Source organism: Heteronotia binoei, chromosome 2 (assembly GCF_032191835.1).
Source record: "Heteronotia binoei isolate CCM8104 ecotype False Entrance Well chromosome 2, APGP_CSIRO_Hbin_v1, whole genome shotgun sequence".
NCBI classification, from domain to species: Eukaryota; Metazoa; Chordata; class Lepidosauria; order Squamata; family Gekkonidae; genus Heteronotia; species Heteronotia binoei.
Genome location: NC_083224.1, coordinates 34,767,750 through 34,794,759, shown reverse-complemented (window position 1 = coordinate 34,794,759; position 27,010 = coordinate 34,767,750). Strand labels below are relative to the sequence as shown.

Below are 27,010 nucleotides of genomic sequence, written 5' to 3'. Positions count from 1 at the left end.
GATTCCCCACTTGCACCTCTTGGAGTGACCTTGGGTCAGTCAAAATTCTTTCAGAGCTTGTTTGTTTTTTGTATTGGAAAACTCCAATAAAGTGTTAATTACCAAAAAAAACTCTTTCAGAGCTGTTCTCTCAAAAGCAGTGCTAGGAAAGCTCTCTCAGCTCCACCTACCTCACAGGGCACTTGTTGTGGGAGAGGAAGGGAAGGAGATTGTAAGCAGTTCTGAGATTCCTTTGTGTAGTGAAAGGTGGGGTATGAATCCAATCTCCTGCTCTTTTTTTTCCAGCTTTAAACATTTGTCCAAGCAGCTTGCAAAAAAGAAGGTATTGCTTAGCTCCTGTATCCTTGATAAGCAGGAGTGGAATTCTAGCAGGAGCTCCTTTGCATATTAGGCCACACACCCCTGATATAGCCAATCCTCCAAGAACTTACAAAAAAGAGCCTTATAAGGTCTTGGAGAATTGGCTGCATCAGGGGGGTGTGGCCTAAAATTCAAAGGAGCTCCTGATAGAATTCCACCCCTGTTGATAAGGATCCTTGATATCAAGGAGATTTATGAGGGTGGATTGAGGAAAGCTACATGTGATGCAGTTCTTTCTTCAATGCCACTGTTTAAAGACCCAGGAACCACAATTGACTACCTATGTGTACAATATACATTTTTAGGCAGGTGTTTACCAACAGTTCACACAAATTGTGCCTAGTAATGAAGCAGCAAGTTGGTGACACTGCTGTTTTTAAAAATTCCCCCTGCCACTCCAAGCAGTAGAGTGCAACAAAGTTTGCCAGGGGGATGCCTCTCACGCTAGCGGGAAGCCTGGGCACCCTGCCTGCCAGCTATTGTGGCAGTAAGTCTAATGGTCAGTCTGTTCCCACCCATATAATGTGTGGTTTCGCCCCTCGATGGGAAAGACAAGAACAGAACTTGTTGGGTTGCATTTGCTGCCACAGTGTCAGGTCCACATGTGTGAGAGCTAGTCCTGGCCTCTGGGTTTCACTTTCGCTCCTCCAAATATATTTCTTTATGGCACCCCTCACAGACTACACTACATCTGCCCTCCCCCACTCTAAGGTGGTTTCCTGTAGTGTTTCTGAATTTTCTATCAGGGAATATGCAGTGGGCATCCTGCTGCAAATCCCCATGGTGATCATGGGACAGGTGTAATGTGTAGTTTGGTCCTCTGACAAGCCAAGGAAGACCATATTTTACCTGAAAGGAAAATGATCATTAATGTAAGATGACAACCTCTCCAAAAATTTATACAAAAGGTTTTTTTAAAAAAAATGCTGTACATGCTTTTAATTTGAATGCAAATATAAAATGATCCCATCTTTTTTTTGATGGCACACCTGGGGAAAAGCCTAATCTTCCTTTTAAGCAAGCACAGTGATTTTTTTTCCCACTGTCATAAGCCTGAGAGTGGAATGGTATAGTATAGCCCAATCTCATTAAATCTGGGATGCTAAGCAAGGTCAGTACTTGGACTAGCAAGGACGACTCTCTGCTTAGTCACTTGCCTTGAAAACCCTTGCGAGTTGCCATAAATTGGCCTGGACTTGACAGCACCTCTCACACACATAAACGTGACCACAAAGTTGCTCTCCTGGAGGAAATGACAGCTTGGTGGGTGGACTCCCATGCCATCACATCCCCCTGAGCTCCTTCTCCTCCCCAAACACCACCTTGCCGGCAGTGCCTCCAAATTTCCATGACTATTCCATAGACACCAACCTCCAGGTGGGCCTGAAGCCATCCCAGAATTATCACTGATCATCACTCTGCAAAGATTAGTATCCGGGGAGTGGGGGATGGCAGCTGCAGAGGGTGGACTCCGTGGCACAACACCCCTTCTGAGCTTCCTCACCTCCCCCGGCAGTGCTCACAAATCTCCAAGAATTTCACAAGTTGGGAGTTGGCAAGCCTGGGAATTCAAAATGGCAGCCATCCAGAAAGCCCAGGGCTTTTTTTTTTTTTAAGAAAAAGCCCAGCTGGAACACATTTGCATATTAGGCCACACACCCCTGGTACCAAACCAGCTGGAACTGCGCTCCTGTGCGTTCCTGCCCAATAAAAGCCCTGAGAAGGCCTGAACGCAAAAGGCAACAGAATGTTCCATAGAGAGGGGAGGCAGAAAGAGGAGGGACAGTGTGGAATGACTGTGGGTGCCTTAGAAGAGAGGAGGAGCAAGGGAGGGCCTTGACCTCGATGGCGTTTGCCTTCCAGGGCAACTAGATGCCTGCTATATGAAAGAGGGTGCTGAACCAGATGGACCAGTGATCTGATCCAGAACTGCTATTCTGCAAAGCAATATTGCAGAGATCCACCTCCTCCCAAAGTTCTTGTGGTAGAAAGTGTATTTGCATAGACTTTGGGCTATCGTAGTCTCTTGATCAGTGGGGTTAAAGATATCAGGGTTCCTTTGGAAAGGAAATTATTTGCCCGCATTCCGTTAACTGGCGGGAGTTGAGGAAATCTTATTGATCAAGCCTATGGTTGATACATCGATGCAAGGAGACAGGCAAACTGCCAAACATCATGCTTGCTGTGGACGTAATCATTCAGGGCAGCTGCATAGTTTGTGGTTCCCAGATTCTGCCTGGAGGCTCCCCCTTGTGGCGAACGAGCCGACTCTCTTTGGCACAAGCGGGATCTGAAAAGTTTTCCTCCACACCATGCCGCCTGCGGGAGGATGCCACAAAAGGGGAAACGTTGCCGGAAGGAGAGTAGAGCAGCTGCTGCCATTCAGAGCCACTGCACGCTCAGGATTGCCACAGAACGGCACGACTTGAGCAAAACTGGTGCCACTGAGATACCAGCAAGGATTAGGGTGCGCAAGTGTACAAGCCATTATGACAATACCAATGGTAAGGAGGCTGTTTATATATCAATGATTGGGCATGGGGACTGTGGGAAATAAACACTGATTTCTCCACTGAAGACCTTCCTGTTTAAAGGAAAAGGGAAGGGAGAGAAAAAAGAGGAAAATGTACTCTTCCCTCCCTGCAAACTTTGCTTTAGCTCATGCATAACTTTTTGGGCATGGAACAAAGGTCACTGGGGCGGGGTGGGGGGGGGGGGAGAGAGAAGTATTTGTGAATTTCCTGCATTGTGCAGAGGGTTGGACTAGATGACCCTGGAGGTCCCCTCCAACTCTATGATTCTGTGAACTTTAATTGAAATATTGGAGCCACTATAGAAAGCAACCCATTATGAAATAAATCCACCAGCCACTACTGAATGGTGTAAAGTTGATACACAGAGAAGCAGTGACATGAACTTCATGAGCATAACATTTTTTATATAATGTGTCCCAGTTTTCCAGTACAAAATAAGTAAGCTTTTTGCTTCGACTGAGGATGACATGGAGACACGACATGCTGTGGCTTCCTCGCTTAGGGTTGCCAAATCCAATTCAAGAAATATCTGGGGACTTTGGAGGTGGAGCCAGGAGACTTTGGGGGTGAAGCCAGGAGCAAGGTTGGGCCAAGCATCATTGAACTCCAAAGGGAGTTTTGGCCATCACATTTAAAGGGACTGCACACCTTTTAAATGTCTTCCCTCCACTGGAAATAAAGAAGGATAGGGACACCTTCTTTGGGGGCTCATAGAATTGGACCCCGTGGTCCAATCCTTTTGAAACTTGGAGGGTATTTTGGGGAGAGGCACTGGATGCAATGTTGCAAATTTGGTGCCTCTACCTCAAAAGCCCCTCCAGAGCCCCAAATACCCTCATATCAATTTTCCATTATACCCTATGGGAATCGGTCTCCATAAGGAATAATGGAGTGCCCAGCAGTCATTTCCCTCCCTCCCCCCGCTTTCTGATGATCCTGAAGCGAGGGGAGGGTCTCCAAACTGGGGGATCCCCTGCCCCCACCTGGGGATTGGCAATCCTATCCTTGCTTTATCTTGGTAAGGAGCACTGTTCTCTGAGAAATTGGTTTCTCCTAGCAATGAGGCACACATAAGGCACACTTTGGTGGTTTAACCCTGTTATATTCAGTGGGTGTTTGCCTCGAGAACTCTAGAGTTAAAATGGGGAGTTTTTTTTTACTGCCAGGACTAATTTATCTTTTTCTGCAGCTCTTCAAAAAGGGGGGAGAGGAGTGGGGAGTGAGAGGACAAAAAAAAAAAATGAGATGAATCTGCAACCAGGAACTAAAACAATGAGCCAGGTTAGGAGTTGCCTTTGGATAGCTAATGCAGTTAGACATTTTCAAGAGAAAGCAAGAAGAAGTGGTCATTATCCATTATCTGCATGAAATATTTTAAAGAAAGAAAACACTCTTTTGCCAAAAAAGAGAAAGAGGGGGGGAAAGAACACAACAAAAGAAGTTTAGAGTTCCTTCCAGGAAACAAAGGAGCCAAGATCATTTCCAAGCATTGTGAGATTGCTTTCAAGGCAGTGGTTATTTTAAGGGAAATTGGGCTACATGAATGAAACAAGCATGTTGATGGTTTTCCATGGATTAGAGCTGTTATTCCAAACAGTACTTCACTGTCCTTTTTCTGGTCCCAAACTAAATTTTCCAGACTTGGAAAGAGGACTGCGTTTTAAGAAATCTGGCTATATGTGGAAAAAGAGAGTATGACTCTTTGAAAATAGCATTCAGTGATGGAATAGCTAACAGCAAAAAAAGGTGCATTTAGTATAAAGATGAAGGGGGAGGAGGTGGCTTTACTCATTAACATTTCAAAAGAGTATACAATCAGCCTACAATCCATATCAAGTGTTCCCTGTTTGAAGCTGAGGAATACCCTCAGAAATGACTTGTTCTACCAAGGCTAGTGGCTCAGAACGGACAGCCTGTGTGGTCTAGTAGTTAGGATGCTAAATTAGGATCCAGGAGACCCAGCTTTGAATCCCCTCTCTGCCACAGCTGCTTACTGGTTGATCTTGGACCAGTCACTTTCTCTCAGCCTAACTCAGGGCTTTTGTTTGTTTGTTTGTTTTTTGAGCAGGAACGCACAAGAACGCAGTTTTCTGGTTGGCTAGGCCAGGGCTCCAGTGCAAAAATAAGGTCTCTGGCAGAGGGAGGGCGCTAGGCAGCCAAGCGCTCCCAGACTGTATGCTCTGTCCTCTCTGCTGCCTCCAGCCTCCAACGGGCTTGTGAAGAGAGTGAGAGACATGGAGCCGCCCACAAGCGCCCCCTCCCGAGAGAAGCTGGACCTTTGCAATAGCAGCCAAGAATCATTTTGTTTTTACACTGCCTGTGCTGCAGACAACACTTCTTTCTGTTGTTGTTTTTTTGTAACACTTCCACCAATGTTTTAAATTTATAAGGTTTTTCTGCAACCCTGGGTGTCCTCCCAAGTTTGCAAAAATATTTCTCATCTTTTTACATGGCCACGTTCTGTTAATTTATCAGTCTGCATCTAGGGCCATATTCAGAATTACATACACTGCATAATCTAGTTTGACTCCCACTGAGAAAGGCATTCCGATTTCACACTAGAGCTTGTCCTGGGTGGAGAGCCCGGTGCTTCTCTTCATTTTCGCACAAGCTGCCACGGAGCTAGGAGTTGGTGCACCGCACCGCGGCAAGCAGAAACTGCTTGTAGAGGATCTTGCTTGCAGCTGGAAAGTGGCGCGCCGACTTGCAGCTCTGCGGCAGCGTGTGCAAAAACCGAGAGAAGTGCCAGGAGCAAAAGGGCTCTTCACCCAGAAGCAGCCTGGTGCAAAATCGGTCGCATACTATAAATAAAGTAAGAGTAAAGAATGATATTATATGGGGATTGCATCTCCCAGTATGCTGTGTGAAAACTCAGTGACATGAACTAACTTAGTAACATGAACTCAAACCAACGCCAAATGTTAATACTTCTTAAAAACATGTTATTAATGACTGATCGGTTGGCTTACTATTGAAAGAATTGGTTGTGGAGCAATATGAAGAGATGACAGGTCCATGTTTGGGGTGGGATGGGAAAAACAAGGTCTCTCATTAGGCTGTGTGAGAACACACATACAACAACAACAACAACAACAACAACAAATTTTATTTGTATCCCGCCCTCCCCGCCGGAGCAGGCTCAGGGCGGCTAACAACATGGTTCAGAGTTAAATTATACAAGTAAATAAAACTACATGAAATGCAGGTGATGGCACTGGACTGAGGGCATTTACAATGTGGCAACTAGGCTCTTGTCAATCAGTGGCTCTACATAACGTGGGCCCAGTGGAATCCAATGGAAAACAATTCTGTTGAAAGCCCCCATAGCAACAACATAAAATTAACAGTGCTGATCATACATTGGGAGCATCCTTAGAACATCCGTAAGTGTGACCCATATACGGAAGTGTTATTATTTAAATATTTATATCCCCCCTTTTCTCCTTTCCTCCATTTTACCCTCACAAAAGCAGCTCTATGAGATGTTTAGTCTGAGAGAGGGCAGCCTTTAAAGCCCTATATGGCCTGGGACCTGCCTACCTGAAGGACCGTCTCTCCCCACACGTTCCCCAGAGAGTACTGAGGTCTGGGACGCAAAACCTTTTCACCATCCCCGGGCCCAAAGAAGTCCGTCTCAAGACAACCAGAGACAGGGCCTTTTCTACAATGGCCCCCACATGGTGGAACCAGCTGCCGGAAGAGGTGAGGGCCCTGCGGGATCTTACTCAGTTCCGCAGGGCCTGTAAGACAAGCCTCTTCCGGCTAGCCTACGCCTGACTAGACTAAGGTAGCTTATCAGACTTTAGTGAAATATATGGTATAGTTTTAATGTGAAGATTTTAAGGTTTTTAAATGCTTTGACTTTTTAATTGTAATAATTTTGCACTTTGTTTATTGTTTTATCGTTTGTTGTGAGCCGCCCTGAGCCATTTTATGGGAAGGGCGGGATATAAGTCATAGAATAAATAAATAAATAAATAAATTGGCCCTAGGTCACCCGGCATGCTTAGGTGGCAGAGTGGGGATTTCAGCATGGGTCTCCCGGATCCTAGTCCATCACTGTAATCAATATACCACACTGGCTTATTTCTACAGCCGGATTGTCCTTGCTTGATCAAGACATTTTCTGTGCAATAAACTGATTGCACCAAATGCCCCTAATTTATGGCTTAAGTGTTGTCACCATGTGCATGACATATGTAGATTTTTTAAAAAATATGTATGTCACCGTATCAGAATCTCTTCTGCTAATCAAGCTTTTCAATGAATTAATCTTCTGCATTTCAATTTATAGGAAGATTTACATACGACAGAAACCTTCTTAAGGAAATCACCAGCACCATACACATTCTGCAGTCTGTCTGCATTTCAAGGACTTGGCTGTTTTACCTAAAATGCCCACAGCTAATGAAATTGTTTAGTAAAAGTGAGCGGTTTAAAATATATAATATTAAACTGTGACATTTAAAAAAAAACGTATTCCAGAGGACTTCATCAGCTTCTTGGGTGCATTTGGGATGATGCCTCCCAATCTGCTGCCTTCCCACTTTTTCGAGATTGTCTATGTATATAGTGCCAACAGGCAGTTCCAAAAACAAAGGACTTCTCAGCATGAGTTCCTCTTCTGTAAAGGTTATAGTAAACATGTCAAAGCCTAATTAAGCAGAATTTTCTATCTGTGTGGTGGGGGAGGGGGCCGTAGGTGGCTGCCACATTTGCTTCTATCCATCAGGCTGTTGAAGAGAACAAAGAATATCCCAAGCAACATACTGTGTCTGGTAATGGTAAGATTGGGGCTCAACAGACCTTAAGCATGACTAGTTTATAGTCACAGAATGCAAACCGAGAGGAAAACCAGAAAAACTCCACCCACTTTGGCCACTCCCCCAAACTACAGGAGCTGAAGAGGTCTAGGCACTCCCAACTAAAAGACACAAAACCATCTTGATATACATAATAGGAAAAAAATAGAATGAGACAAGAATTGGCTTACAAATGGGGCTGGGATCCATGTGGGATTGGAAATGAGTGGAATGACATAACCTAGAATGTTCTAAATACAAAATTCCATGGTTTGCATAGCATAGGTTCCACCAAGTTCAATCCTTGGGATTCTCCAGTTGAAGACTGAAGGGGTGGCTCTAAATGATACCTGATTACAATGGAAGAACAAGAGTACAGGGAGAATCACAATCCATCTATGGTAGATTTATACTCCAACGCATCAGCGGAAGTGAGCTGTGACTCACAAAAGTTTATGGTGGAATAAATGCTGTCAGTCTTTAACTCCTGGTTTATTCTGCTGCTACAGGATAACTGAGCTACTCCTCTGGAATTATTTTTGGAATGGATGCTTTAGTCCCTGTTAGTTGCTTCCAGATTACTGGCTAAAAACTCTGCCAGTGTGATCAAAGCAGTTTGCGTAGTTCTGAACCACATCCACAATGATGGCCCAGCTGGATGAAAATCATGGGTGTGTTTCTCATCCATGCAGTCTGCCATAACCACAGGGGTGAACAATTAATATGTAGCCTTAACAGCACAAGAGCGACCATATTAGCACTGTTTCCTGTGCTATGGCATCATCATTTAAACTGGATCTCCAGTGCTAAGACTGGGAAACCCTTCTCTCGGTACATTGCTGCCAGGCATATAACCAGGCTAGAAAGACCAGTGGTTTGGCTCAATAGAAGCAGAGGCATGTACAAAGCATTCAGATTTCAGTGTAAGTCTCTAAGGATTCTCCACCTGAGTGTACTCTTCTGTATGAGACCTTTCAGTTATTCTTATGCCATATCTACCGAATGTTCCAAAGACCATTTGTGTAATCGAGACTGTTGTCTGTACAATAAATGCTTCTGTGTAGGGTGGAGATTTCCAAGTTGTTGTTTCTGTGCATTGATTGCAAACTTTATGCTTTCTTAGTCAGTATGCCCTATTAGAAATACGTTCTGTATTTTTAATAGCTCTGGTAGTACAGGGTTTTTTGGTTTTGGTTTTGGTTTTGGAAAAGATCATCTGTACAGTGTTAGAGAAAATAGCCTTCCTGTTGGTCAGTTTTCAGACTATTCTTACTAGGATTAGTGGCTCCTCAGATTACAGGAGCCTTGTGCCTTCAGAACCTTCTGCATGTGACGTGCACGTAGTACATGGGTAGGATTTCTCACGAGTGATTCATCAGCATTTCTTTTGGTAGCATCCTGTCTGTGAGCATCCAGAAACAATCTGCTTAGCCAATCAAACAGCATCATATTCTTGGATCTGCATCATCTGCAGAAGCAAGAAAATTAGGGCAAGATGCTTTCACTCCTTGGCTGGTTGTCATTTTCAGGAGTTGGATAATATCCATTTGATCACATCATTTTAATGGGACTTAAAATGGTCTCACAGATTAATTTTATCACTATTCTATTAAGGGATGGTTAGCACTTCCCTATTGCGACAGGAAAATTATTAACTCGGAAACTCTGGAAGTTACAAAGAATTATGATCATCTGCCAACAAAAAAACTGGCAAGCCTCACCAGCTTTTTCTCGTCTTGTGCTAACAGTCTATAAAGTAGAAGGTTAAAGTGAAATCCTGTAGGGAAAGCAAATGCCAGATCTAGAGAAATGAATGTGTAAAAAGCTCCTCTCTAAGTTGATATTTCACATATTGATATTCCTTTTCAGGTTACGTCCAAGAAGATAATCTGAAAGATGACGAAGACATAAAAGAGGAAGAAGAGGATGATGATGAGAGCAATTCAACCGCTCATCTTCAGGGCAGCAATGACCCTGGCACAGACGAAGAACATGACGTGGGTCCTGATCTGAAAGGAAGCTTTAGCTACCAGAATTCTCCAGTCAGTCACATCTCCAACCAGGACGTTGAAAATGAATCGCTGTTAAGTGATGCTAGTGACCAGGTGGCAGACATCAAAACCCTTTGCTCTAGAGAGACACAGGACTCCAAAGCCAATGCCCAGCCCAAACTTCCCAGCGAAGCACATAGCTGCATGGATAAAATGACAGCAGTTTATGCCAACATCCTTTCAGACTCTTATTGGACAGGATTGGGGTTAGGACTCAAGCTGTCCACTTCAGAGAAGAGAGGGTGTGACCACAGAAATGGGGCGAGCAAAAGTGAGTTCGATTGGCATCAAGATGCCTTGACCAAAAGCCTGCAGCAGAGCTTACCCACCAGGCCTGTCTCAAAACCAAACCTTTTCAGCTCTGTGCAGCTATACAGGCAGAGCAGTAAGATGTGCGGGACTGTCTTTACAGGCGCCAGTCGGTTCAGGTGCCGGCAGTGCAGCGCTGCCTACGATACCTTGGTGGAGCTCACGGTTCATATGAACGAGAGTGGTCATTACCAAGATGACAACCATAAAAAAGACAAGCACAGGCCTACGAGCTACTCCAAGCCCCGCAAAAGGGCCTTCCAGGACATGGATAAAGAAGATGCCCAGAAAGTTTTAAAATGCATGTTCTGCGGTGACTCCTTTGATTCCCTGCAAGATCTAAGTGTTCATATGATCAAAACAAAACACTACCAAAAAGTGCCTTTGAAGGAGCCAGTCCCTACCATTTCTTCCAAAATGGTGACTCCCGCGAAGAAACGTGTCTTCGACGTCAACAGACCTTGCTCCCCAGACTCTACCACCGGGTCATTTGCAGATACCTTTTCTTCTCAGAAGAATGCCAACCTGCAGTTGTCGTCTAACAATCGCTACGGTTACCAGAATGGTGCCAGTTACACATGGCAATTTGAAGCATGCAAATCACAGATTCTGAAGTGCATGGAATGCGGGAGTTCCCACGATACCTTGCAGCAGCTTACAACGCACATGATGGTCACAGGTCATTTCCTGAAAGTCACAAGCTCAGCCTCAAAGAAAGGGAAACAACTTGTTTTGGATCCCCTAGCTGTGGAGAAAATGCAGTCGCTCTCTGAGGCACCAAGTAGTGACGCTCCACTTTCCAAAACTTCGAGTAATGCAGCTACAGAGCCTGCAGCTCCTGCTTCAGAGCTGAAAAAAGAAAGCAAGCAAGGGAAACCTGAGGAAATAAACAAAGACGACAAAGTAGTCAAGAATGAAGATTATGAAGACACCCTTCAGAAACCAATGGATCCTACCATGAAGTACCAGTATCTTAGAGAGGAAGATTTAGAAGATGCTTCAAAAGGTGGTGGAGACATCTTGAAGTCTTTAGAAAATACAGTCACCACGGCCATCAACAAAGCTCAAAATGGAGCCCCCAGTTGGAGTGCATATCCTAGCATCCATGCAGCTTATCAGCTCTCTGAAGGATCTAAGCCTTCCTTGCCAGTGGGGTCCCAAGTTCTCCAAGTCAGGCCAACTGTTACAAATAAACTGAGGCCTATTGCACCCAAATGGAAGGTGATGCCTCTGGTTCCTGTCTCAACCAACATGGCCCAATGCACTCAAGTGAAGAAGGAAGCAGATGCCAAAAAGGAAATGCAAAAGGACTACCTTAAAGAGGGGAACAAAGTGGATACGACCCCTAACAGTCAGAATGAAGGAGAATCCCTCCCTCAAGATGAAGTATGTATAGAACCCAAAAGGCCAGATCCAAGTCCCTTGAAGGAGGAGGACCCAGCAATAGAAGATGAGGAGAAAGAAAAAATGAAAACAAAGGAGCCAGCAACATTGTCGCTCAGCAATGGGTGTGCTGCCCCTAACCACTCCCCCGACTTGCCTTGTTTAAATCCACTGAGTGCCCTGCAATCTGTGCTGAACAACCACTTGGGTAAAGCAAATGAGCCTTTGAGGCCTCAGTCCAATTCCAGCCCCACTTCGAGTTCGGTCTCTGTGTTCCATAAGCCTAATTTAAACATGATGGAGAAGCCAGTTTTATCTCCTGCCCCGACGCCACCCAAATCTGCAGGTGTTCCCTCCAGGCGTTACGTGTTTGAAAACAACGACCAGCCAATAGACCTGACCAAATCTAAAAGCAAGAAAGAAGCATCGGCTAAAGCACAATCTTGCACCTCCCCGTCTCAGAAGCACGCACTGTCCGACATTGCAGACATGGTCAAAGTTCTCCCCAAAGCTACGACACCAAAACCTGCTTCCTCATCTAGGATCCCACCAATGAAACTGGAAATGGACATCCGGCGTTTCGAAGATGTCTCAATGGAAGTCTCCACTTTACACAAAAGAAAGGGAAGGCAGTCCAACTGGAATCCTCAGCACCTCCTCATCTTGCAAGCCCAGTTTGCTTCCAGTCTCTTCCAAACATCCGAAGGTAAATATTTATTGTCAGATTTGGGCCCTCAAGAACGCATGCAGATCTCTAAATTTACTGGACTGTCCATGACGACCATCAGCCACTGGTTGGCCAATGTCAAGTACCAGCTCAGAAAAACTGGAGGGACAAAGTTTTTGAAAAACATGGATAAAGGACACCCCATCTTTTATTGCAGTGACTGTGCATCTCAGTTTAGAACCCCATCAACGTACATCAGCCATTTAGAATCCCATCTAGGGTTCCAAATGAAAGACATGAACAAGTTGGCTGTGGAGCAGCAAACCAAGGTAGAGCAAGAAATCTCCAGAGTTTCAGTTCAGAGATCTCCCGAGACAATAGCTGGGGAAGAGGACACAGACTCTAAGTTCAAATGTAAGTTGTGCTCTCGGACATTTGTGAGCAAACATGCAGTAAAGCTTCATCTAAGCAAAACACACAGCAAGTCACCAGAACACCATTCACAGTTTGTAGCAGAAGTGGATGAAGAATAACTCCTAAGGTATGCATGCCTTAACTGCACAATGGGTTTCAGTCTTATGCTTGTAATAGGGATCTCCTAAAGCACTTCTGCTTTTTTAAAAGAAAAATTGTAATATGGATCAAAATTGCCAATTTCCTTTCTGGCAAAGGCACCTTGGTCTGTCCTTGCTGCATGGAGGGGGGAAATTTATTGAGTGCACTTTCTCCCATGGCTCCAGTTCCATGATTCACTTTTGTGCATTTCAGATAGTCAGACTCCTACTAAAGGTACAGGAACCTTTGCCGAGAAAAGATGTGGCAACTTTGATGGCTGTCAGTGCCATGGTCCTGCCTAGTTAACCCTGCCGTTAACCCTGCATTTGAAAAACAAAGCATGGTGGACGCTTCACTCTAATGGCTTCTATTGAAACTGTTATTGGCTTGTAATATTTTAAGCCTCCGTGTCACCCTGTTATTCCAAGCCTGCACATACGAGCAGGAGACATAGTAGTCAGTTGGACAAGGGTTCTGTGTATTTCCAGTGTCCAGTTTCAGACATGGGATTTCTCTGTTTTATTATTATTCCTTTACATTTTCAACCTTAAAGCATTTCGTACTTCATAATGCTGAGAGTGTATTGTATATGTTTTGGAGAAGACTTATCATCTCCATGCCGTCAGTTCATAGGCCTCATATCTTATTATGACAAAATGGTATGGGAAAGGTCTGTCGTACAGTAGGGATATATATTTTGCATGTAGAAACCTCCCAGGTTTATTCCCTGGAATTCCCCTGCTGGGGAATTTCAGCTAATAGAACTGGGAAAGGCTGCGTGGAACTCCAACTGACAACAGATGCCAGTCAAGGTAAACAGAGCAAACTAATTCATGCAGTAGCTCACAACTTTAATGCCAGTAGCTCACAAAGTAGAATTAGAGGGAGCATTGCCGGGCAGGTATCAGTAGGTTGGAAAATGGTACAAATGAAAAAGAATCCACTTTAGACATTCCAAAGGAGCAAGGAGAAGAAGGAACATGAACAGCTTTCTTCTTTTGTAATGTGTTTAACTAGTTTTCTATGTCCCAGGAAGCTGAAAATTAAAATAAGCTCCTAAAAGCTCCTAAAAGAAAGTTACAAGGCTTAAAATAAAAGTAAAAATACTCCAGTAAATATACTTGGATTACATTTTCTTACAACTCTAGCACCACAGTGTCCAAAAAGGGAAAGCACACATTCTTCCCTCCTCTATATAAGGCTCAGAATCCTTGGGAGAGGAAGCACAAACCACACTTCTTTCACCACTTTTTTTAGAACATCCAAAATGGTTTTACTTAGGCTTCAGCGTCCAAATTTATGCCATGCTTGTGGCTCCTCCAAAGCCAACCTAAGAGCTCATTGAGAGTCAAGGAACTCCCAAAGTGAAGGTACACAAATAAGTGACATCTAACCTCTGCAAGGTACACAAATAAGTGACATCTAATCTCTGCAAGGTAATTTTCCATTAGATATTTTGTCACCTATGTTCATGTTCAAGGACCAAAAAAAATGACTTCATCATCTGGGAATTTTTATTGGCTGCAGCCTGAACATTTCTAATCTGCAAAATGTGAAGTCTCTGTAACTGAACTGTAAAACAGACCAAAGTACTGGGGAAATCTGTATGTCAAAACCGTTGGTTATTTAGCAGTGATGGAATTCTTTTGTCACATATAAAAGTAATAAATTCCTTTTGTCACATATAAAGTATAAAAGTCTTGCTTTTTGCTTATTTTGCCAAATCCTTTACTTCACTTTTTTATTAGATTTGCCCCAAAGGAAGTCCAGTCCCCCCCCCTCCCCCCGCAGGGTGTGCCATCAAAAAGTGGGAATCATCTTACATTTTTATACAAGTTAGAAGTATGTACAAGCAACAAGAGTTTTAGGGTAGTCATCTTATATTCAGGTTCATCTTCCTTTTGGGTAAATCTTGTATTTTAACAGTTTATATTCCCCAGTCACCAGACGTTGACCAAAGTGTAATCCCTTCCCCCATATAATTGGAAGCATCATATCAGTGTGCCAACTTAAAATATGTGACGTTCTGGAACTGTTAGTGTATTAACATTTTCCACTATTCAGAATTATGCATGATTAGGGTCACCAGCTCTGAGTTGGGAAATACCTGGAGAACTGGGGGGTGGAGCCTGAGGAGAGTGGAGTTTGAGGGAAGGGGGAACCATAGAGCCTATATGCTAAAGCAGCCATTTTTCTCTAGGGCTGTGATCACACACACTAAATAATGTGTCTTCAGTCCACTTTCAGTGCATTTTCAACTGGATTTTACTGTGTGAAGTGGTAAAATCCAGTTGGAAAGATGCATTGAAAGTGCATTATTTAGTGTGTGTGATCACATCCTGGGTGAACTGATCCCTGTCTGGTGATCAGTTGTAAAAGCAGGAGATCTGGTCTTTCCTACTCCTCATCATCCTAGAATACATAACAAAATGAGGTAGCCAGGGCTTGCTTTTGTAGAAAAGGCCCAGGAGGAATTCAATTGCATATTAGGCCGCACACCCCTTACATCACCATTGTTTCATACAGGGCTTTCTTTGTAGAAAAAGCCCAACAGGAACTCATTTGCATATTAGACCACACACCCCTGACACCAAGCTAGCTGGAACCGCATTCCTACTCAAATAAAGCCCATGAATTGAGGTAGCACAGAGTCAGTGTTTGCTGGATTGTCCTCACAATTTATGCAAATATTACTAACTTGCATCCAAAAAAGAAGAAGAGATAAATAACTCAAGAAGGCACCTACAACTAATGTTTATGAATATACTGTATAGGCTGGTGCATAACTAATAAAAACTGCTTAACACCAGAATCTGACATAACAGTGCATGCTTATCTGAAAGTCAGCATAGAACCTTACAGCTGAAGGACATACATTCAGCAGGACTGGGCAAATATTCTGCAGATAATATACAAGGTGTTGTTGTTGTTGTTGTTTTTATTCAGTCGCACAGTCGAGTCCGACTCTTTGCGACCCCATGGACCAAGTCACACCAGGCCCTCCTTTCTTCGACCATCCTCCAAAGTCTGCTCAGATTTGTGTTAGTTACATCAGTAATGCTGTCCAGCCATTCGGCGGGGAGGGCGGGATATAAATCCAATAAAATAAATAAATAAATCTCATATTTTACTGTCCCCTTCTTCTTTTGCCTTTTGTCTTTCCCAGCATCAGGATCTTCTCCAGGGAGTGGGGAAAGACCACAATGCTAGGAAAAGTGGAAGGCAGTGGGAAAAGAGGAAGGCCCTGCCTAAAATGGATAAAGGAAGTCACAGTCTGCAGATTGCAAGACCTGAGCAAGGCTGTAAATGATAAGACATTTCAGAGGCCATTAATTCATGGTGTTGCTATAAGCCAGAAGTGACTTGGTGGCACATATACATGCAAGCATACCACAGGGTACCATCTTACCTAATGTGGGTGGAATGATACTCACTGCAGTGAATTTCTCCCACCTCCCCATCCTACTGCAGCCTGCTGGGCTACCAGAAACCATGCCTGTTGGGGTCAACAGACATCTAGAATAGCAAAGGGATGAAATGGAGGTCTGCAGTGGACCACAGAATTGGTTCATCATTCCTCCCCTTTCCACTGCTTGGAGTGTTTCAAAAGGGTAGGGATTTTCCCCCCACCATTTTCTGCATGCGGTGTTTTATATTAATGGTGTGAGTGGTCAGCCAGTTTGGTGTAGTGGTTAAGTGTGCAGACTCTTATCTGGGAGAACTGGGTTTGATTCCCCACTTGCACCTGCTGGCATGGCCTTGGGTCAGCCATAGCTCTGGCAGGGGTTGTCCTTGAAAGGACAGCTGCTGTGAGAGCCCTCTCAGCTCCACCCATCTCACAGGGTGTCTGTTGTTCCCAGAGTTTCCAGAAGTCAGCTCCAGCTAGGGTTGCCAGATCTAACTCAAGAAATATCTGCGGACTTTGAGGGTGGAGCCAGGAGCAAGGTTGTGACAAGTATTACTGAACTCCAAAGGGAGTTTTGGCTATCACATTTAAAGGGACTGCACACCTTTTAAATGTTTTCCCTCCTTTCGGCAATAATGGAGGATAGGAGCACCTTCTTTTGGGGCTCAAAGAATTGGAACCCCTGGTCCAACCTTTTTGAAACTTGAGTGGGGGGGGGGGGGGGTGAGGAGAGGCATCAGATGCTGTGCTGAAAATTTGCTCCCTCTACCTCAAAAAAACAGCTTCCCCAGAGCCCCAGATACCCACAGGTCAATTCTCCATTATATCCTATGGGGACAAGTCTCTATAGGGTATAATGGAGTGCCCAGCAGACATTTCCCTCCCCCCAACCACTTTCTGCTAAGCCTGAAGTGGGGGGAGGGCCTCCAAACCAGAGGATCCCTCCCCTTCATTGGGGACTGGCAGCCTTATCTCCAGCCAACAAAATGATCAGAAAAACCTTTGTAGCCATTAAAAACTGTTTGCCTCTAAGGAGAAGCCTCCTGGAGGCAGCCGCTACAAATAAGACTGTGTGCATCAGGCTTTGCTCAGTCCTTTTATCACAGTGCCTTTCTTCCTAAATCCCCTGATATGGGAGACCTGATTTGGTTAGCACCAGCCACGGGCATCTCTGACCTGTGTTTGAGCCATAGTGTCATATCAGAGCTACCGTGAAGCAGCAGGGAAAGAGTTTTAGCTTGAGGGTGCTTAAACATAATATCTTCAACAGCAAGGATAGTGTGGAAGAAGATACAAAACAGCGAGTATTAAAAGAGTTACTTCCTGGAGGGAGTGGTTTACAGCCAACTATTTGAATCTGACAGCAGCTCTGTTTCTGTACCGACTGTGCAAGAGTCACAGGGATGGCCTTGAGGGGGAAGGGGGGCAGCCTAAGGGTTATGGGGAAATTTGAGTTCTCGTTTGGATCATACAGAAGCACAGATTGCCAGCTGACTGGAGGGAAGAACAGCCTTTAATCACAGAAAGCAGGCAAAGCTTTTCACAGAAGAAGAAGAAGATATTGGATGTACGTATATCCCACCCTATACCCTGAATCTTAGAGTCTCATTTACCCTCCCCCCCCCCACAACACTCTGTGAGGTAGATGGGGCTGAGAGAGCTCTTACAGTTGTCCTTTCAAGGACAACTCCTACGAGAGCCATGCCTGACCCAAGGCCATTCCAGCAGGTGTGTGTGGAGAAGTGAGGAATAAAACCCGGTTCTCCCAGATAAAAGTCCACACACTTAATCACTACACTGAACTGGTTCTCACTTTCAGGACAATAGATTCCTGCCATTTGTGGGGAATTAGTTTCCAGGGTCACTGTGAATGTCTATCAGGATGGTGATAATGATGATGATATTGAATTTATATCCCACCCTATACTCTGAGTCTCAGAGCGGTCACAATCTCCTTTATCTCCCCCCACCCAGCAGACACCCTGTGAGGTAGATGGGGCTGAGAGAGCTCTCCCAGAAGCTGCCCTTTCAAGGCAGTTCTGCAAGAGCTATAGCTGACCCAAGACCATTCCAGCAGCTGCAAGTGGAGAAGTGACTGGGGTTCTGCTTCCCCCAGTGTTGCCATCCTCCAGGTGGGGCTGGAGATCTCCCAGAATTACGACTGATCTCCAGACTACACAGTTAGCTTATTTATTTTTATGAATTTATTTGATATGTTTATTCTACTTTTCCTGGGGAAAATGGCTGCTTTGGAAGGTGGACTGTACAGTATTATACCCTACCTAGGTTCCTGCCCTCTCTCCAGCCAATCTTCCCAGGCTCCACCCACAAATCTTCAGGTATTTTTGAACCCAAGAGGTAGCAACCCTAGCTATAAGGTTGCAAACTCTGGATTGGGAAAAAGCTGGAGATTTTAGGGGTCCACCTTCCAAAGCAGCCATTTTCTCCAGGTGAAGTGATCTCTGTTGCCTGGAGATCAGTTGTAATCCCAGGAAATCTCCAGCCAGCACCTGGAAGCTGGCAACCCTACCAGATGTGTTTACCACAAAATGCAATGATGTGATGATTACAACAATCAACTGAAAGCAAAAAATGCGGAAAACTCAGCCCCCCAAAAGGCTGAGACAAAGGATTTTAAAACATAAAAACAATATAATCGGACTAAAAACAGATTGAAGATAGTACAGTAGTACCAACTAAGTGGTAACTAAGAAACGTTTTATTCCTGCTCGTCACCTTTTCCTCCAGTTTCCCAAACTCTTTGTTTGCTTTCATTTTCTGGGCCAGAATGTGGTTGATCTGCAGACCGCAAATAAGTGAAATGGTGAAACACAAAATGGCAAGGCCAGCCATGGGCAGACGAGCAGTGTCCCCTGCCAAAGACAAGTCACTGTTAAAAGTTACCCTTATGAGGACAGAAAGGTGGGGTATAAATTTTGTAAACTAAAACATTCAAACAAATGTACAGGAGCAAAGTCTAAGGAAGAAAACAGTTGGCAATCGGCTGCAAACCAGAAACACCCTAAATGTTCTCCCCATTGCACTGGCATAGTCCAAAGCTACAAATGCGTAGCACTTTCACTGATGAACTGACTCTGGGATTTGGCTAAGTGGCTTGATTATCGTTGTAGTGCTATTGAGAAGATCCAAATGATGACTCGCAGCTGCACAAGGGCCCCTTAGTAGAAAAGGTAATGATGCTGTCTTTGGACACTTATCCAGTAAAACAGAGTCATTAAAAAGCTAATAAAAAAGGCAATGAAAACACACTCAAAGCGAACTCATTTTAAATAGCTGATTTCCGGATATACAATTTTGCTGCGTTACTATAACCAGACATTTTAAAATTCAAAAAGTACCTTAGTTCCCTCATGAGGACTAGACTTGCACCTTACGATTATTATTCCACAATTTAAAATTCCACATACTAGATGATAAAAAAGTTTTTAAAATTGGGAAGGGAGAGTTAAAAAGAAAAAAGAGTTTTGTAGCCCCTTCCCCCCTTCAGTGAGATTTAAAAAAAAAACCCACAATGTTGATGTTTGCAAGTTGTATGCATCTTAAATATAGAGAGACAAACAAATAATTTGGGCACTGGCCAGAAAAAGGCATCTGCTTGGATAGATGAAAATAATCATCTTAAAAGGCCTTATAGCTTAGGGTTTAAGAAACACTTGAGATGTAGCAGCTAAGATAAACCACCACAGCCAAATTACAAACAGATTCTTTAGCCAGAAGTTAATTTCAGTGTTATTGCTGGTAAATATGCTTAGGATGGCCTTAGTAGTATGTAAAACACCCTGCACTGATGTAGAACTTTACATTTTTCAGTATTTAGGAGATAGCAATGCAAAATGGGATGAAACAGAAAAGAACAAGTCTTGGGGGTTTTTTTTCAAACATGTCATCTCTCCAGTTACTTAATTGCCAAAATCACCCCCAATACAGCTCTAAAAGAAGTTATTGTCTCCAGTCATTTTTGGTACCCCAAACTTGTTAGTTACCTATTTGCTGTATAATTACAATTTATATATCCCAGTATGCTGTATCTTAGTTTTGTATCTTGCAAAGAATCTATTTAAATAGCCATTGGAGTACAAATGGATGGTTATCTGGAACTGTAATTTTAGTTGGTATGCATCACAGCACAAATTCTGTGAAATGATAAGCTGTTTTGAATAGCATTGTATATATTTTACTATATATATATATATATATATATATTTCTTTTAAAGCTCAAAAGCTTGACTGAATTCTTTAGAGCAGTGCTAAAAAGAAAAGAAAAAAGCTCTAAAGTTGATATTTCCTTGGAAGCTGGAAGTAAATCCTAGGCAGGATGAAACACTATTTATTAAAAATGATCGACTATATCTGCCACTGATGTCACATCATAGAATTCAATCTTGCTTACATTAAGGAGTTGCTAAATGTGCTAACAAAAATACTTAACAAGAAACCTTAACTATTTGGTATGTGCAATCATTTTAGAATGCTGACAAATATTTAGAAATCACAAATTAAGCATGAGGAATATTGTGGTTTTTAAATTGTGAAAGATTTACCTCTGTTCTACACATTAAAATCTTGAAAAGCTAGACAGATATTTCTGATCTTAATGTCAAAATCTTCTCAAAACAACCAGCTGTCAAATTTCTTTTTCCTTTCCTCCTAAATTCCACAGTCTTCTTTGAGCATTGAAGGATATTAAATAATATTACAGAATAGTGATCTTGAATACATTTTTAACAAACCTAATGAGTGTTTTTCTCTTACATATTCCTTCCTTCCTTCCTTTCTTTCTCTTTTCCTGTGCATCCACAGGTATTTGCATTTTGCATTATAATAGAACATTATATTGGATTTAAATCAGCCTTACCAAAAAAAAGTCACCCTTTCAGTTTTAGTAAGTGGGGGGGGGGGGTCTTTTTTTTTTTTTTGCTGTATCTAGAAAGCTGTTGAATATCAGAAAGAGAGATGCTATAAAGAGTTTCTTTTAGCACTCAGCTTTTAAGATGTTTATTCTTTTCTGAATCTTCATTAATAGGCAAATTCTAGCTTCAGCTTTGTAAGAAAAATCGGTGTACATTAGAAGAGCCATTATCTGAACTTCTGTTATTCAAATTTCATAAATTCATTGTGATTCTCTACCCATACAATAAAGACCAAGTCTGGGAAGAGAACACCAGTGCCTTTTTTAACATAGTAAACAGGGAATTGTGATCTTTCTGGTCCCAACTTATAAAGGTTCCCCCCCACACAAACACACACAAAACTGATAATAACAAAAGTTAAAGAAAGAAATGTAATTCAATCACTCTGGTTACTACGCTCATCCTTGCATACTGTCAGCTGTCTTTATGGATCATACTTCCTAATCAGCCCAGTGATTGATTTATTTCTTATTGTATATCGGTAAGTATGATCCTCCCTGACCTGGGTGGCTTGGGCTAGTTCAGTCTCAGCAGATCTCAAAACCTAAACAGCACCAGCCCTGGTTAGTACTTGGATGGGAGATCAGGTGTGTGGCCTAATTTGCAAATGAGTTATTGCTGGGCTTTTTCTACAAAAAAGTCCAGTGTGAAACAATTGGGGTTGCCAAGTCCCCTGCGTCCCGGAGTCGGGGACTTACCCAGAAGTGATGTCATCGTGCCAACGATGCTGCACACGCCCGCTCCAGGCATTTCTGGGAAAACTATGGTTTCCTGGACGCTCTAGCCATTTGGGAGGGGAAAACTCTATGGTACCTTTTGTACCATAGAGTTTTCCCTCCCAAATAGCTAGAGCGTCCAGGAAAGCCATAGAGTTTTCCCGGAAACGCCTAGAGCCACCACTGCTCACCAGCACAATGATGTCACTTCCGGATGACATCATCATGCCGGTGACATAGGGGGAGGTTCCCCCCACTGACCCAATGTGGGCTGGCGGGTTGGGAACCTCTTGGGTGGGGGAACCCCTGCCCGTACCCGGGGCTTGGCAGCCCTAGAAACAATGGTGATGTCATGGGATGTGGCCTAATATACAAATGAGTTCCTGCTGGGCTTTTTCTACCAAAAAAGCCCTGTGGGAGACCAGCAAGGAATATCAGAATTGCAACACAGAGGTAGGCAATGGCAAACCACCTCTGATCATCTCATGCCTTGAAAACCCTATAAGATCATCATATGTAAGTTGTGACTTGATGGCCACCAGGTATGGATTCATGTATCAGAGTATTCAGTTACAATATAGTTAAGTTGAATTTCAGATTTATGGCTGGGCCCAATAATAATAATAATATAATAATAAATTTTATTTCTATCCCGCCCTCCCCACCTCAGCGGGCTCAGGGCGGCTAACAACATTTTATAAAAACATACAATAATAATAATAAAACCTTTAAATTTAACAATATAAAACATCAACAATAAACTTAATAACATTAAAAACCAGTTCAATAAATAGAGTTCAATGATCTGTGAGTCCTAGGGTTGCCAGCCACCAGGTGGGGCCCACTTGTACAACTGATCTCCAGCTGGCAGAGGTCAGCTCCCCTGAAGAAAATGGATGCTTTGAAGGGTGGACTCTATGGCATTGTACCCTGCTGAGGCCCCTCCTCAAACCCCACCCTCTCCTGGATCCACCCCCAAAGTCTCCCAGTATTTTCCAACACCTCCCTTGCAACTCTATCTGTGACAAATAGGCCGCCTAGAACCATGTTCATCCCCAGTGAAAATCATTTTAAAAGGCTTTGGAAAGCATTCTGACAACCTCTATCTGGTAGTCATGTGCTCCTCATACAGGTAAATGAAACCCGACTTTGACTGACACTTGTTCGTCTACTGTGGGACAGAATTTCAAGCACATCGAATGCAGTCAGAAAGCAATGAGCTGCTGATGAGTGATCTTGAACAACTTTCTAATACTGCAGTCGTAAACACAGTGGCACCCATCTAAATCCACTCAAGTCAATGAACTTAAAAAGAATTAAGCCAGGAATTCCTCACGGGGGTTTTCAAGAAATACGATGAGCAGAGATGGTTTGCCACTGCCTTCCTCTGCAGAGGGACCCTGGTTTTCCTTGGTGGCCTCCCATTTGCAACCCTACTTAGTTTCCGAGCTCTGATAAACTCAGGCTAGTCTGGGCTCTTCATGTTGCTGCGGGTTTAGAAGAGTGCAATTCTGTTCAGGACTGCAATGAACAATTTCAGAGGCAGAGGGTCCAGTGGCAGACTGGCCAGGGTGTCAGCTTGCCCGATGGCAAGTGGGCCCCTGATGAATTGGGCCCCCTTAAACATTAGATAATATGTTTTAAATGTTAATGTCCTTTTAGTAGCTTAAAAATATAATATGTTCCAATATTATTATTGTAATGCAACTAATGCAACTAAAATGTATAGTAGATAGTAAATATTTACATTTAATATCTACTGCATACTGCCAGTAAAATGTACAATATATGTACAATGTAATTACTAAAAATATATGTACATTTATTTTTCAAAAGTTTTAATTGTACCTTTTTTGTTTTTTTTGTTTTAAATTTATTTATTTCTTATAAAAATTAAATGATAACCTTATAGTTGTGGGCCTTTGCCTGCTTTAACCCTTTGTCTCCTGGCAAGCAATATTTTTAGACCCAGTCCGCCACTGAGAGGGTCTATGTTTAGAACAGGATGACAAGCTAGGAACATGATCCAGGAGGGTACATCTTATGATTTCTGATTGTCTATCTAGATGAGGACAAGAGTTCGTTTTATATAAAAAGAACTACCAGGCTTAGGCCTGCTTCAAACACACCACCAGGACTACACACATGAACAGACCTATGAAGCTATCTTTTACTGAATTAGACCATTGGTCCATCAAAGAGGGTATTATCTACTCAGATTGGCAGTGGTTTTCCAGGGTCTCAGACAGAGGTCTTTCACATCACCTACTTCCAGGCCTTTAATGGGAGATGTCAGGGATTAAGCCTGGGCCCTTCTGCTTGCCAAGCAGATGCTCTCCACTGAGCCATGGCCAAGTTTTTTTTCAGGGGGAGGGGGAGTAGCAGGAACTCCTTTGCATATCAGACCACACACCACTGATGTAGCCAGTCCTCCTGGAGCTTGCAGTAGGCCCTCTACTAAGAGCCTGTAAGCTCCTGGAAGATTGGCTGCCTCAGGGGTGTGTGGCCTAATATGCAAAGGAGTTCTTGCTACAAAAAAAGCCCTGGCCACGACCCCTCCCCAAAGAGCATCCCCAGTCTTCACAGATTCCCTCAGAAATCTTCAGAGACAGGATGCTCTTATTACAATTTCCAAAGTTAAGTTCAGGAGCAGAAAGCAGGTTTTGAAGCCCAACTCCTGTCTCACTCCAAAAGATTTCTTTTCCAAATTCTTTTGGGAAGTAAACAAGCAAGTTCTCTGAAATAAACCAATGTGAAAATAAGGATGTTTCAAAGAGAAGGGGGGGATGCATAATGATAAACAGGGATGTTTCTCCCTCCCCCCCATTCTGTTTCTTCCTTTGTCTTTTCTGTTGTTTTTTTTTCTAAACCCATCAAGTTTAAAGATTGTGTGGTTGTCCCCCACACACATTGCTTTATAGGAGACAACTGACAATTCAGTGGTAAATGGAAGAAAGAGTGGAACAGAACGGAAAACCCTCTAATGCATTGACACTAACGTGCCCTCTATTGTTGAAAATGAGCAGGCAATCATGAATGTTCATCAAATGGCTCCTAATGCAGTTAAAGCATTCAGCTATAATTTCTCCTTGCATTTATAATTACTGTCATAGACTGCACACCTCAGTGAGCAGATTAAAGCTATAAACTATTTAGCCATAGCTTTAAGATGAGGGAACTTGATTTGTCTGGCAGCCGTTATTTGTTAGAAGAACTTGACACTTCACATACAAATGACTCAACTTGATGAAGAACAATGCAGCCTGAACAATGCAGAGGGTTTAAATCAGTCATTTATACCACACCCTGGAAGGATTGCAAAGCAATTTGTTAAATGATCTATAGGACATGCAGATAACTGTATGTGTTAAGTATACCACAATAATTTTAAAAAGTAAGGACTTTGGGGATTGGTTGGCTGGTTGATTGATTTCTCTCTCCCCCCCCCTCCCCTGGTAGATTTTATACCTTGCTTTCTCTTCTGAGAGTGCTCAGGTTGTTTGCAGAAGGCAGAATGAGAAATTACAAAAAAACATTGACAAGAGTGGAGAAATGATACCATAAGAACACAAGGATGTGAGGAGAGTTGAACTGGTTGTGCGAAAGGAAGGGGAACTTAACCTGGGATTGTTGTTGCTATGGATGGTGGACCTGTAACATCTACTTCGATCATAACAACATTGGACTTCCAAAGGAAGCCAGGAAAAGCTCAGAAAACATTACTGGATCTGAGAGACAAGCTTAGCCCGTTCATCAACAAAAGGTTCAAATAATGATAGTGTGTGTGTTTTATTAATTCGGAAGCTACGGTATTATATGCTTATACTGACTTATTTTCTTAAAGATAACAACTTCTTTAAATTAACCCAGTCACAGGGTTGCCCTATTCAAGTTTCTTAAACCCAGGTAGCCTCAGTCGCATATTAGGCCAGGAAAGGAAAGGAACGGTCCCCTGTGCAAGCACCAGTCATTTCCGACTCTGGGGTGACTTTGCTTTCACAACGTTTTCACGGCAGACTTTTTACAGGGTGGGTTGCCATTGCCTTCCCCAGTCATCTACACTTCGCCCCCCCAGCAAGCTGGCTACTCATTTTACCGACCTCGGAAGGATGGAAGGCTGAGTCAAACTCGAGCCTGCTACCTGAACCCAGCTTCCACTGGGGATCGAGCTCAGGTCATGAGCAGAGTTTAGGACTGCAGTACTGCAGCTTTAACACTCTGCACCACGGGGCTCTTTATGTTATGCCAACTGTGTGCTAATTACGCAAATCAAGCATGTGAATTGATGTGTTATCTCCTTGCAGTACTTCCTGTTAACTACTACAAAAAAGGCTAGGGAAGGTTAAGATTGCCAACTCTGGCTTAGGAAATTCCTGGAGATTTGGGGGTGGAGCCTGGAGAGGGGTGGTGTTTTGGGAGGGGAGGGGCCTCAGTGCAGTATAATACAACAGAGTCCACCCTCCAAGCAGCCATTTCTTCAGAGGAACTGATCTCTGTTGTCCAGAGATTATTTATAATTCTGGGAGATCTCCAGACCCCACTTGGAAGTTGGCAAGATTGGGAAGATCATAGAGACATCTTTTCCCCCTATACCTTTTGTTAATGCCATGATTTTGCTCAGGCACTCCACTGAGACAGCAGCAAAGCGGGGCAGGGGGAAGAGAGAAAGGTGAGGTAAGGCACTTAGCCTTTCGGGACTTTGGTTTTGATGTTCCGGCAACACATGACTTAGCAGTCAGGGTGATGCACAAGGTTCTTATGTGCTTTTCTCCCAGGTTTTGAACTAGTAAAATGCTGAAAACTCACATACTCTTTAATTTGTAGCACTGAACCATGGTTTGTAGAAACAGCAACCAGAAGTAAGATTTCGGGCAGCTTTTCTGTACACAACTGCCTCCTATTGGTTTTTATGGGATTTCATTGATTTCCAAGAAACTTACTTTTAGCAAAGTGTGAAGAGGACTGCCACCTTAAAATCTAATCCTCTCAACTTTACAGCTTGAGTTCAATAAGAGATTTATAAAAATTGGGTTTTTTATTTTATTTTTTTAAAAGAGAGAGACTCAATGTAGATGTATTTCCGAGCATCCTTAATATGGATGCCATAATTTATGAAATGGCTGGTCATAATCACCTTCTCCTTATGCTAGATGAAAATAGTATCATTTCTGCAGCTACTTTTTATGTATCTTCACGCATGACTACCAAGATCACCCCTACAAAGAGGTGTCAACACTTAACAATAAGTGTCAACACTTAACAATAAGTGTCAACACTTACTGTTTTAATAGTGCTC

The 27,010-nt window shown here is 43.1% G+C and overlaps 1 protein-coding gene across 1 annotated transcript in view; it reads left to right on the top strand.

Moving 5' to 3' along the window:
- Window positions 1–27,010, top strand: part of TSHZ2 (teashirt zinc finger homeobox 2) — a 503,002-nt gene that overhangs the window by 313,451 nt on the left and 162,541 nt on the right. The window contains exon 2 of the mRNA XM_060230776.1: window positions 9,566–12,647. Coding sequence (XP_060086759.1) covers window positions 9,566–12,639 — 3,074 coding nt within the window. The 3' untranslated portion in view covers window positions 12,640–12,647. The remainder of the gene's footprint in view (window positions 1–9,565; window positions 12,648–27,010) is intronic.